This window comes from Lissotriton vulgaris, chromosome 7 (genome assembly GCF_964263255.1).
Source record: "Lissotriton vulgaris chromosome 7, aLisVul1.2, whole genome shotgun sequence".
In the NCBI taxonomy this organism is placed as follows: Eukaryota; Metazoa; Chordata; class Amphibia; order Caudata; family Salamandridae; genus Lissotriton; species Lissotriton vulgaris.
The window spans coordinates 793,628,201-793,642,645 of record NC_141695.1 but is presented as its reverse complement, the minus strand read 5'-3'; the positions used below and the strand labels follow the sequence as shown (position 1 = coordinate 793,642,645).

The window sequence follows — 14,445 nt, the reverse complement described above, 5'->3', positions numbered from 1 at the left end:
CCGGGGCAGAGGTTCCAGGAACTCCCTTATCACCGGTTGAGGGGCCATAGTTGGGGCCGCATATAGCTGTTCATAAAATCCAGAAAGGCATCGCTGATCACATATGAGTCGTACACCACCCCAATGGTGTCCAAGCCAATTTGTGTGATGGTGGATCTCCCTAGTTCTGGCTTAATTAACCGCACAAGCAGATGGCCCACCTTACCTTCCTCCCTCTGCACCCTGTCCAAGTAATCCCTGTGATTATACCAGCGTAGCCGCCTGATAGCATCATTATATTTCGGTCTTGCATCCTGCAATGCGACCCGGGCAGCATCCCCAGTACGCTGAGCATTGGCTAGGCTGCGGTAGTTCCCTTCCAGATCCTAGTAGTTCCTGGCAGGGTTCTCTATAGGCACCCGCCGCCTGCCCCATGCAACCCCTCCCTTGAACGCCTCCCATTCAACCTGTACGGAGGACGCTGTGTTGACGTTAATGGGAAAAGATGTATCTAGGAGTGTGTGCAATGACGTTCTGAAAAGGTCATCCTCGAGTAATGCCAGGTTAAGCCTCCAGGTAGGAATCAGGGGCATCGTCCCAGGGGTTGATGAGTCCTTACCAATGGGCTGTGATCCGACATGGTACATCCTAGGTATTCAGTGCGTTTAATAGTACTATTAAGGGCAGGTGAACAGAAAAACAGATCTAGTCGAGTATGCACTTGATACACAGGGAGAAGAAGGAGAACTCACAGTGGCCCCTGTGTTGCATCCTCACGTGTCTTTGAGTCCCCAGTGTGCGATCCACACTGTACGGCGTGGCTGAGACCCCATTAAGGGAGGGTATGATTGATACGCAACAACCTCCGCCACACAGGAAGTCCCCCCCAAGAATCAGGTTGCCCCTCAAGCGATAGCCAATACAGCCGAGAAAGAATTCAGGAAGCCTACCTGATCTTAGTTAGGTGCGTAGATGTTTCCTAGGGTGACCTCCTGTCCCGCCATCCTCCCTACAGCCAGTGCATATCGGCCTCCCGCATCCAGCCATGATCTCTCAACAGCGAAAGGGACCCCCGGCTTAACACAGATAAATACCCCCCTAGCAAAGGCCGAATGGGTAGTTGTGAACACCTAGCCCCTCCACCTCCGTTTCAACCTCCCCGTCTCCTCATTACTCAAGTGTGCTTCCTGCAGGAACACTATATGAATGTCCCTGCGTCTCAGGTACAAGTAAATGTTATGGCGCTTTGCCATAGACCCCATCCCCCTAATGTTCCACATTAGAAACCGTATTACACTTTGAGTCCCTGCCATTCTCACTGAATATCGGTGAACAACACTGCGAAGGGGAGCCCCCCTCAACATCCTTCTTTTTTCTCATAGCTCCCCACCCCTCTGCAAGCATAAAAGACCAAAAATCCAATGAAAAGACCCTTAAGGTGGTCATCTCCCCAACCCCAGGGCAGTCTGACAACAGTCAGTTGCCCAAAATCATGTGAAACAATCAGTACTAAATGAGTCCTTAACCTAGTACGGCTCTCAAAGTGGGTGAGCCAAACAGATTTAGCAAGGGACGCTCCACTTGTAGCAGTGCCCCAGCCCCATGGGTAAGGAAGCAGCACGGAGTCTAAAACCAGCTAACATCAATCAGTAACCCTGTAAGAGATACAACCGCCTAAACTAACCAAATGCATCAAATAATATCATCAGCGGTATTGGGCGTCACTACTGGGAGCTTCACACTGTCACTGTGGGAAGTGTCCATTCCGGTGCCATCTCTCTCTCGTGAGGAGCCGGCAACCGCATCAAGAACAGGACTCTGACTCCGCATTAGTTCCGCCACCGACTGCAGCGCCTCCGCTCTCTCATTTGCCGTCTGTGATGAAGACGGTTTCTTTGACATCTCCCTACGACACAGCTTTCCAAACTTTTCATGTTGGTGACACACCTTTTTGTGAATATTTTTCAGGGACATGGTAACGCGAGCGCAGTGAGCTAGCCCGAACCACCCACAACCCCACACACACAACCCCACACACACACAACCCATCCCACCCCCACACAACCCATCCCACCACCACAACCCCACACACCCCCACACACACACAACCCCACACACACAACCCCACACACACATCCCCACACACATACCCCCACCCACACCCCCCCCACACACACACAACCCCACACCCCCACAACCCTACACACACCCCCACACACATCCACCCCCAGATAATGTACGTATGTTTGTATGGATCTGAAGAAAACCCACATGGTTGGTAACAGAGCATGAACAGGAGATTTGCACATTTGTAATATTACATTTTATATATTTACAATCATGTTACATTCCACACATATTTACAATTTTATGCACAGTGAGGTCAACTAATTTGCCCCGAATCAATCATTTTAAAGTCAAGTTCCAGAGCTGGAATTAAAACCAAAAGTTCCAGATCACTAGGTCACCAGTTTCGGCACTAGACTAAATCTCTTTGGTCTAGAATGCCAAAATGTTGCATGTTCTTGGAGGAATTCTGTCTCATAAAACTCTGCTCTTCATGGCCACACTTTTGATCTAGTATCCTGGCCTCAGCTGGGTTTGCTTTTCCACACAACACTCAAGCTTATTCTTGCCACATAGAAGTAAGACTACGGTTTGCACTAACCATCGACATAAAAGTAGGACTATTCGACAGCTGTCAGACATAGAAATCTAAGAGACAGTGGTTATAGAGACTTGAGGGGCACTGTTAAAGGGTACTCTCCTTTAACAGTGCCCCTCCATCTGTCTTCCTCCGACTGTCTCCCTCCCTCCCTCTCTGTCGCACTCCCTGTCTCCCTGCCTGTCTGTCTTCCTCCCTCTGTCTCCCTCCCTCTCCCTCCGACTGTCTCCCTCCCTCTCTGTCTCCCTCCCTCTCCCTCTGACTGTCTCCCTCCGTCTCCCTCTCTCTCCCTCCCTCTCCCTCCCTCTCCCTCTGTCTTTCTCACTCTCTCTGTCTAACTCTCTCTGTCTCCCTCTGTCTCACTCTCTCTCTCTCTGTCTTTCTCCCTCTCTGTCTCACTCCCTTCTTCTCTGTCTCCCTCCCTCCCTCTCTGTCTCACTCCCTCTCCCTCTGACTGTCTCCCTCCGTCTCCCTCCGTCTCACTCACTCTCTCTCCCTCCGTCTCCCTCTGTCTGTCTCACTCTCTCTGTCTCACTCTCTCTGTCTCCCTCCCTGTCTGTTTCCCTCTGTCTCACTCTCTCCGTGTCCTCCTCCCTTTCTGTCTCACTCCTTTCTTTTCTGTCTCCCTCCCTCCCTCTCTGTCTCACTCCCTCTCCCTCTGACTGTCTCCCTCTGTCTCACTCTCTCTCCCTCCGTCTCCCTCTGTCTGTCTCACTCTCTCTGTCTCACTCTCTCTGTCTCCCTCCCTGTCTGTCTCCCTCTGTCTCACTCTCTCTCTCTGTCTTTCTCCCTCTCTGTCTCACTCCCTTCTTCTCTGTCTCCCTCCCTCCCTCTCTGTCTCACTCCCTCTCCCTCTGACTGTCTCCCTCCGTCTCACTCACTCTCTCTCCCTCCGTCTCCCTCTGTCTGTCTCACTCTCTCTGTCTCACTCTCTCTGTCTCCCTCCCTGTCTGTCTCCCTCTGTCTTCCTCCCTCTCTGTCTCCCTCGCTGTCTCACTCCCTCCCTCTCCCCCTGACCAACATATTCTGTGGGTTTTAAAGGGTCTGTGACAAAGAGGAAATTTTTTTACTTTCATTCTTAAATCGTTTTAATATTTTCCTGTATTGGTGGTGGACAGGTGTGCAGCGCCCCTCCCCATTCCCTCCCCCGCACTCCTCCATGCCCATGGCTCACAAGGGCATTCTCCATTGAACTGAATTGTTTATGTTAATTGGTACTGGCCATCAAAGGGGATGGTGAAGAAGTGGCCAAGCTATTCACCAGAGGAATGGTGGCCATAGGTGACTGGATGGCCAGGAATTGTCTTAAACTTAATTCAGAAAAAACTGAAGTGGTCATCTTCGGTCACCTCTCTCCGGGCTGGTCACCAGTATGGTGGCCAACATCGTTTGGAACTCCTCCCAGCCCAGCCCTTAAAGTTAGAAATTTGGACGTCATTTTTGATGCAGGTCTAAATTTTATGGCACACGCCAACAAGACTGCTGCAACTGCTCACATGAAACTCAGAATGATCAGGAAAATACTACCCTACCTACCGGACACTGCTGGGAGAACGCTGGTCAGCTCACTAGTCCTGTCCGCACTGGACTATTGTAATGCCCTATTCCTAAATGCACAATCCTGGGTGACTAACAAGATGCAGTCAATTCAAAATGCTGCCGCCCGGATGCTGGCGGGACTTCCCAAGTTTGAATCTGTCTCAAACACCATCAGGGAACTTCACTGGCTTCCGATACGCAATCGTATCAAATTTAAATCATTGTGTATTCTTTACAAGGCACTCAATAACCAAGACCCCCATTTCCTTAAACATAATCTTCATCACTACATCCCAACCCGTTCCCTTCGTTCCTCTCATCACAATCTCCTAGTAGTGCCTCGTACTAGAACAGTCACTTGGGGTGACAGGCGCTTTCTGGTCGCCGCCCCAGACTCTGGAACACCCTTCCTCTACACATTAGGACCAGCCCTTCCCTGTTCATATTTTGCAAACAACTTAAGACGTGGTTATTTGACCAATAGTCTGTTTTTCTGTTGGGTCTTCTTAAACGCTGATCCACCCCTTAAGCCAGCGCCGAGACGCCTACGGGTATTCGCCGCGCTCAATAAATGTCAATAAATAAATAAATAAATAAATAAATGTTTTTGTTTTCGTAAGGTTACAAGCCACAGCGTGCAGAATGATGTAAATGTAAAAGCTTCTATAGGGCTTCTTGGCAGCTTTTCTTTCCAATGTACAGCGATCCCGGGGTTGCCCCAAACCCCAGGCCAACCCCCTGGACCCAATAACCCACCGTATTCACCCATTGAAGGGCCCTTTGCCAAATGGACTATCCACAAATTATTCCCTCCCCCCCCCAGACCGCCTCCGTCGTGTGTGTCAGCCCCGGCTCAGACGGCTCCCGGGCACACACACAGACGCACCCGAGCACTTCACAGGTCTTTAAAAGACCATTTAACTTGCTAATAGGGCTTTGTTGTTATTCATATTAGAGCCCCTGCAGCACCACTCTGCCTGTTGCTGGAAGGCCCGCGGGGTGATCTAAACAGCATGCTGATCGCGCGACACACCTACGCATGGGGCGCGACTCAGTAACGTGTCGCGCCACACAGTTTGGAAAGCTGTGCCCTACGAGGTTGACGTCTCGGGCGCTTTCCGCGCTCCACCACCCTAAGTTCGAGGATACCAGCACTCTTGTCCCAGGAAGTCTCACCTTTATAGGTTTCCAGCCAGTCCCATGCATCCTTAGGGAAGTCGAAGTAATGGGTGTTCCCTTCCAACATTATGTGCAGTCGGGCCGGGAACATCAGCGAGTACTGGAGGCCCTCTTCTCTCAGCGCCCTCTTGACCTCTAAGTAGAAAGCCTGCTTCCACTGCACCTCCAGCTTGTAATCTGGAAAAAGAGAGACCTTGCTTTTGTCAACAGTGAAGGGGCCATCCACTCGAACCCTTTGCAGAAGGAGGTTCCTATCTTGAAAGGGTAGCAGATGGGCCACTGCCGGACGAGTGGGCCTCCCAGGGTCCTAAGGCTTAGCTGGCAATCTATGAGCCCTCTCCAGCGTGTAGAAGGAGGATAGGCCCTCTGGCGTCACTGTACTCCTGAGCCAGCCCTCCAGAAAGAATACATGTCGTTGCCCAACGTCCCCACCGGCAGGCCCAGAATTCTGATGTTATTCCTTGTATTGCACCCTTCGGCATCTTCCGCTCTGCGCTCCAACCAACACACCCTGTCCGTGAGGGGCCCCAACGCCTTGAGGGCCGGCGCTAGTTCTGCAACGGCAGACTCAGTCTCTTTGCCCCTCTCAGACAACTTCTTATGCTCCTTTCGTAGTAGGCAGAGTCCCACCGCAACAGTGCTGATATCCTGATGTAAAGTAGCTTTCGTGTCCGCTATAGCCTCCAATATTTTGCTAAGCTGCTGCTGTACCGGATCATCCGGGGGGGGGGAGTGCAACTGTTCCTGTGCACTGTCCTCTGAGTCCCGGAGGGCCCCAGTCTGGCAACCCCTGGGCTTGCCCATACTGCCGGGACCTCACTAGTTCAGTTGAGGGTCCACTTCCAACACCACTTGCGGGTTACAGGGCACCTTGTAAACCAAGTCCAGCGAAGGATTATGCCCCCACAAGGCAGTCCCACTGCTGGCTTCCAGGCTAGTCTGCTCGGGTCACCCCCACGTCCCACCAGAGGACCTGGTGCACAATGCGGTCTCCATGCGAAGTTCCTCCAAGGCACCGCTATGGCGTTCGAGTCCATGGCAGTCCTGGTAGGCAAGATCCACCCATCCATGGAAACTGCTGGCACAGTAGGGCCTCAGGTACAGCGGCGCCCGGGAACACACAACCAGGCTTTCCAGTATAAAGTCACTCTGGACCGTCTGTCTCTCTGTGCAGGCCCTAGCCCGACCTCCACCAAGGTGTGGCCTCCACGCAGCCCCAGCACTATCTCGCGGCAAACAGGCACCTCACCAGGTGTGCACCAAGCCTTCCTTAAATTGCTCTGCCCCCACACAGATCCCCAGTCATCAGATCCGGGCTCACTGCAGGGTAAAAACTCCACTGAGCACGGGGGGGGCACTTCCACTGTCTCTTTTGAGGGTCCACCAGGCATGGCTCGAGGCGCAACACCCGCCACTAGCCTCAGTCCAGTCACTCCGGCCACTTAACCAGGGGCCTCCCAGTGGCCCGCCAGCTGCAGAGACTCACCACAGGGCCCCAGCACCAATCAACCTACTGGGGCCACTCGCTGGTGATTGAGGTCCGTTTGACGGTGAACAGGGCCCGGCCGACGCTGTCCTCCGTTCTGGTTTCTGCTACAGGTTCCACTGTTTGGGCGGAGGCAGCCGCATCCAGGGCCCTCGGTGCTCCCCGCACCCACAAAGGATGTTGCTACAAATTGGGCCCGGTGGGCCGTCCTGGCCCCTGTCGGGGCACGCAGGCAGGGCCGAGCAAGTCTCCGAGCCCAGGCACGCACCTCAAGCTGCAGCAGGCCGCCTCTGGGCGGGGTACCGGGTATGGCGGCCTCACACCTCAGCTGAGCCGGAGGGGCCGCCCAGGACCAGCGAGGCAGAAAAGCGCGGTCGTCCAGTGGAGCGCTGCCCACGCCCTCTCGCCGCTGCTCTCCCGGCTTCGTCCACAGGTTGTAGGGAGGGGCTCGCTCGTCACGTTCCAGCCACACCCGGGGTTCACCTCCAGCTGCTTCCCTGCTCCCGGCACCGACCTCGGGGAGCTCCTGCCTCCTCTCTCGCCCCTGCTCCTCAGGGCACACTACAGGTCCAGGGGGCAGCAGTAATCTTCCACTTAGGAGTCAGCTCCATATCCGGAGTGGCTTCCGTGCTCTGTAGAGACAATCACCGCCGCCATTGATGCAGCCTCAGCACCTCACTGCAAGCCACAGCTCCCAGGCTTTTCTCACCAGGCATGCACCTCATCACCCGAGACCCCACGAGGGCTCCGTGGATGTGCAAATCGACCCCGGCTGTAAGGTTCAAGCAGATAAAAAAACGGGCTGATGCGGAGCTCACATCTCACGCTTCCGCCATAGTCCTAGGCCAAGCCAAGCCCCCAAATCTTTTTCTGTCTTATGGTTGTTTCAGCACACCTATTTTACACTAGAATGACGCTGGCTCAATAAATAGTTATTTTGAAAAACGTCACCTCTCTGAGATAAAGTGAGCACGAGTGACTGAGCGACAAGTACTATACTGTTTCCAAGATCCCTGATGGGACAGGGTTGTCATGTTCGATAGTTGCCTGAAACTATTCTCTCCTTGGTAAGAGGAGTTCATAGTGGCACTGTGAGCTAGCTGGTATACAGGGAAACATATTCGGTGGGGGTGACTAGAATCAGTCTGGACACCAGTCCCACAGTTTATTTTGCCTAAATGCGCAGATCTTATATAGGTTTATGGGAACTACACAACATTATCCTGGTTTCTTTGCATTCTTCTACTTCATCTTTGTTTTTTGCTGTTCCTGGATTTTGCTTCTATCCACAACATTGTCTTCATGATAATGTCTGTTCTTATACTGTAATATTTCCTTACTTTTACCCAGCTTTCCTTCTTCCCTGTACTTCCTTCCTCCGGATCCTTTGTCATGTGCATCATTTCTGCTTTCCTTTTTCTCTTCCTGATTGATGCTCTCACCCATCTTACTCTGTACTCTTTTGCACTTGTACAGATGTATTCTTTGAAAGAAAACCTTCATCGGGTGGAGACTGCTTTGTACTGCGAGAAGAAGCGTTCACTGAGGCTTAGGAACAACCTGCAGCCAAAGGATGACCAGTTGCTGAAACTAAAAGAAGAGAATGAGAGGCTGAACCAGTTACGTGGTGATAAGGACTTGGAATTGGTAAAGAGAAAGGCAACTAGTAGGCCACCTCCCTTCTCAGAGCTTTCTGCTTTATTCACACACTGTTACTACCTTCAAACAAACATTGCAAAGCCAGTAAGTTTGGCTTCAATCTGCTAATCAGTAGCACAAGATTTTATTTGATGTCCCATTTGAGGCAACAGCACAAGGGTGTAACCCACATGCTGTTAGTAGATGACCCTGTTGCGTCTGCAGGACTAGGGTGTAGTTGCACAAGCCATTACTAGATGTCCCAGTTCAGTCAGGGGCATAGGGGTGCAATACAAAGGCTGTTATTATATGTCCCCATTGCGTCAGTAGCACAAAGGTGCCAATATTTTATGTCCTTGTTGAGAACTACGCCACTGGAGTCAAGCTATCCTGGCTGATGACGGCTGATAGCCAGAAACCGGTCCTAGGATGCTTGATTCCGGTCCAGGGAAGACATGGCTCGGGAGTTCGGGCTGGACTATTCCCATGAGGCACAGGGTCAAGACTGATTTGCATATGGCCATGTCTGAACTGGGGTGGCGTGGTGAGCAAAATAACGATGGATTAAACCCAGATCTGTGACTGGGGTGAATGTTTTGCCAATGTGCAACATTCCGTCCATCACCTTGTGTTTTTTCTTGTTGAGAGTTGAGAGTTGCACAGCCTGCTACACGTTTGTGATCAAATTATCCACGTACTCAAAATTGTACTCAAATCATCCTGTTTATTTCCAAGTTTATCGGTCTTAATCAGTCACGTCAAGGACACAAAGTTTTCATGTTTTCACGCATTTTAAATTGCACAAGAATTGCTCATCAGGGCCTATTCGTAGATAAGTAAACAAACTTAATTCCTTGTCACATTTATTCTTCACCCATGCATTTCGGTCCTATTAATAACCTTCTTCAGGGGTATCTACATTGATTAAAAATGTACACGCCAGTCCCACATGTTTAGCAGCTAACAAAACTCCAAACAATCACTTTGTCTTTTAATTCCATATACTAATTTGTGCACCTCCCACCTGCATCCAAATCAATAATCCAAACCAAACTGACTCTCCCTCCAATCCTCCCCGCAAAACAAAAATGTGACCTTCCCGTTATTGCCAACCCAGTAAACTTCACGGAAACTGAAACTAATGAACTCTACCAATTTAAAATGCATGAAAACTTTGTGTCCTTGACGTGATGGATTCAGATGGATAAACTTTGAAATAAACAGGGTGAATTTGAGTACAATTTTGAGTACGTGGATAATTTAATCACAAACGTGTACCAGGCTGTGCAACTCTTTCGTGACACGAAAACTGCGTGTTGCAAACCTGTATCCATTTTCATTTATGTAATCTGCACCCTCTTTGCAATTGTCATATGTGCCCCCTCAAGTAAGTCATCATGCGCCTAGCATCGCTCTCCTCTCTGCCCAATCCGATGCAGCACTGCCCACATAACCTAAACAGCCGCAAACCTGAAAACACAGTTCTTTCAACCTCATTTCCACCAACACCTCTCGATTGCTTTCACATGCTCCTAAACGCACCGTCTACAAACACTCATTTGATATCTGTGACTATATACACAACAAACAAGATATTCTCTTTATCACAGACACAAATCCCGAAAAATGTATTATATTACTTAAGATGCAACATCATCCACTATCACACTTCTGTTGTAAATAAACAGAGTCTGGAAGCCGAGGTGTATATTCCATAGGTTCGTTTATTTATCTTAGTAGTTGGTAAGTTATAAGTTCTCCAATAGTAATCTTCAATGAAGAGCTATAGTAGTGAGCCCCACCAGGAGCAGCCTCTCTAATACTTCGCCCATACGCCGCCTGACACTCAAAGGCCCACTAACATTCCAATGCATCACCATACAGCAACATTCCACACAGCACATTCTTACTGGCTGAGCAGCAGGTATAACAACTTCCCTCCACTGTAGAGACCTCACCTTCTCCTTTTGGATGAAACAATGACCACATAATCCCCACTCTCAAAGCATGTTACTAGCTCCCCCTTCTGGCGTGCATCAAAATCAAATTTAAGTGGTTCTGTACCATCTACAAGACTTTCTGCACTAAGGTACCAAATAACTTGAATGGACAGCTTTCTATCTCTATGGCTGCATGGGTTAACAACAGCACAAACCTGATGGCACTTGAAATGTTCTACACAGGAAAAGAGGGTCAAGAAGATAGGTTTTTGCCCATATCAACCTTTCACAGCCTCTAGCTGAGTTTGCACCTATAGGGCAGACAATTAAGGATTAACTAAATAACTTTATTAAATTCTTCTCCTCCTGAACCAACTTGGACTTGTTTATGGCCTGCATTGTGGATACTCACTTTAGCTCATAGAATAGGTTCAGGCAATGTGCCACATAAGTGTACCCAATACTGTTTGTAAATGTCCGTAGCACATCCTTTACCAGTAAAAAATTAAATAAATACAAAACATGCAATATGTGGTTGGATGGGCCTGGGTCCTTTGTTCAGTAAGTCAAAACGGACATATAAAATAGCTCACACTTGATGGTGTGAAAATAAAGAAACCCATTATCTAGATCCCCATTATCAAAAACCCATTACTTTGATCCCATTACCACAAAAATGTGCTGCTTTGATTGCCAGTGTTACTTTAGTTGAGATGTAATCTTATTGAATACACATCTCAGCACCCCCTCCCCCCCACATACCTATGAAGGCTATATCTGGTTTATTTCCCCACTTCCTACACCAATTCGTGGTTGTGGTAATCTTGTAATTTGTTTTCGAGATTATTGTATTCCTGGTTATGTAACCGATTTCATAGTAGGCCAAGAGACACAGGTGCTCCTTTATTGAGGACTTCTGGGAAGGAGTTCATAGACGAAAAAAGCTGTGGCAGAACTAATGTAAAAAAAAGGGCAGCAGACCTTTCATACTAGCCTCTTGGGACCACTGTGATCAAAAATCAGAAAGTTTGATTCCTTATCCAACAAGAACCCCCTTGCACAAGATGCCTTCAGCTATCTGTTAAAGAGACTGTGCCAGAAGAGCACCGTATTAACTACACCCACATTCACTGGGGCTTCTGGCCCTTTCTTCTTGGTGCAGGTGGATGATGCGGACTCTATCATTGTGAACCTGGATGTAGCAGTGGAAGGAAGACAGGAGCTCATCATCCGCATCCATTCCCTGCGAGAGCGGGCGGAGAATGCGGAGAAAAGGAGAACACTGGTAACTATATCTCCTCCAGCTTCAGTAGTGCCATTAACTTCCCTCCACCCACAGTTTTCTGCGGATTGTCTGTTAGGATTTCCATGACAGCATCATTGTGTTTTGTTCCCTCTTCAAAGGGTGCTTATGTCTTGAAAATATTTTGTTGTATGTAATAGCATCTTTCATTCCAACAGAGTGGTCTTCATGTCAACCTTAATCATTGCTCTAGTATCATGTACCAAAAATGGGCGGGTTAAGAAAGATTTCCTGTATAATATCAACAATACCCATCTATTTCTGCAATCCATCAACTGCCTCTGACTCGATATACCTGAATCTTGTCCCTCTGTTCGCACTCCGACATCTACAATATAGGTAAATGCCTTTAATGAGCTATGATTAGGGTTTCCAGTGGGTCTGGTGGGGTTGTAGTTAGAAGGCAAAAGTAGGCTTTTGGGGGGCTTTGTGCTTGGTTTGTAGGGTACACAGTCTAAATATCAATTCCTAAATATCGACCTACAGAAATATCGAGTTGGAAATATCGAAGGTACAGAATATAGAGGTCAAGAATATTGTTGGACAGAATATCGACCCTAAGGTAAGTAATATCGATTTTTTTTTATATCGATGTAGGTAATATCGAAGTTAGTAATATCAATATCAAATATATCAATGTTACTAATCTCGATGTTACTAATATCGATATTTGTATTATTGTAATGTATTTTATTATGTATTTAATATATATGTGTTATGTTTTTTGTTAAGTGTTTTACTTGTTTTAAATTAGAAGTGTACTATTTTTATATATTAATAATGTTATTTTTAAGTTAATTTTATGTTTTAGTACCAGAGCGGGTTGTGGGTTTATAGGGGAATAGGGTGGAAAGTAATTTAATTATACTAAATTAATTATTGATTTTTAGGAATTGTAAATTAATTTTAATTAATTTTTGCGTTTAAGTTCTGTAGCGGGTTGTAGGTTTATAGGGGAATTGGGTGGGAAGTAATTTAATTGTAATTAAGTAATGATTTTTTTTATTTATTGGTATAGATAAATATTTTATTTTTAATTGGCAAATTATTATTTTAATTGGTAATTAATTTTTGTAATTGGTAATTATTTTTTTAAATTGGTAATTAATGTTTTAATTGCTAATTAATATTTTTAATTGGTGATTAATTTTTATTAATTGGAATGTATTTTCTATTAATTGGTAATTAATGTTTCATAAAAAGTAGTTTTTGGTATAAGGTATAAAAATAATGTTATTGTTAATCAATTTTTAATAAATGATGTTTTACTAAGAAAAACATTTTATTCAATATTTATTATTTGGTAACTAATATTTATTAATTAATATTTATTGGTATTTATTGTTTTGTTAATGTATTGTTAATTATTCAATTGTAATTATGTTTTTAATAATTATTATTGGGTATTTGTAAATGATGTAGTTATTTAAAAATAAATTATTAATTATTTTAAATACAAAAATTATGTATAAGTATGTATGTCTACGCTATCCAACACTTTCACTACTGTTGCACTCTCTGGAATAGGAATATACATTTTTACACCTATGCTATCCAACGCTTTTCCTACTGTTGCACTCTCTGGAGTGGGAATAGTAATTTTTACCCCTACGCTATCCAACGCTTTCCCTACTGTTGCACTCTCTGGAGTGGGAATAGTAATTTTTACCCTTACGCTATCCAACGTTTTCCCTACTGTTTCACTCTTTGGAGGTGGAATAGTAATTTTTACCCCTACGCTATCCAATGCTCTCCCTACTGTTGCACTCTCTGGAGTTGGAATAGTAATTTTAACCCCTACGCTATCCAATGCTTTCTCTACTGTTGCACTCTCTGGAGTGGGAATAGTAATTTTTACCCCTACACTATCCAACATTTTCCCTACTGTTGCATTCTCTGGAGTTGGAATAGTAATGTTTACCCCTACCCTATCCAACGCTTTCCCTACTGTTGCACTCTCTGGAGTGGGAATAGTAATTTTTACCCCTACACCATCCAACGCTTTTCCTACTGTTGCATTTTCTGGATTGGAATAGTAATTTTAAGTCCTACGCTATCCAACATTTTCATTACTGTAGTTTTTTTGGACATTGAATAGTAGTTTTATTTAGCTATTTAATATTTTTTGTATTATTTTAGATAATGTAGTATATAATTAATTTTAAAAATATTGAAAGTATATTTAATTTTTTTAATTTATTAAACATAATTATTTACTTTTCATTTATGTTATTGTTGTATGTGTTTAGATGTATTTGTAATTTATAATATTTTTTAATTAATTTATAAGTTATTACAATAATTATTAATACTTAATATTAAGTATATATTATATATTTAATGTATGTTTAATTAATGCTTTATCATTATATATGTATTATGTATTAATTTTAAACATTATTAAATATTTTTAACTATGTATTTATTTTATTTTACACTTTTTTAACAGAAAAAAACGATATTTTTAATTATGATATTTTTAACATCGATATTTTAGTTTCAATATTTTTGTACCATGTTGTAGATAGGATATCGATATTCTTGTCATCGATATTCCTGCGTCGATATTTCTGTAGGTCGATATTCTGTCAGTGATTCGGTTTGTAGGTGGAAACTGATGTTTGACTACTGGGATTCACGAACTTCAGGCGGGTAGGTTCTGAGCTTCTCATTAGATTTGTCAGCCTTGATTTGCAGTGTTCAGTGACTGTAAGGA

At 45.7% G+C, this 14,445-nt stretch overlaps 1 protein-coding gene across 2 annotated transcripts in view; it reads left to right on the top strand.

Moving 5' to 3' along the window:
* CARD14 (caspase recruitment domain family member 14) overlaps window positions 1-14,445 on the top strand; it is a 224,736-nt gene that overhangs the window by 81,644 nt on the left and 128,647 nt on the right. For both annotated transcript variants that reach the window (XM_086931046.1, XM_086931047.1), the window contains exons 5-6: window positions 8,325-8,495; window positions 11,589-11,711. In XM_086931046.1, coding sequence (XP_086787172.1) covers window positions 8,325-8,495; window positions 11,589-11,711 — 294 coding nt within the window. The remainder of the gene's footprint in view (window positions 1-8,324; window positions 8,496-11,588; window positions 11,712-14,445) is intronic.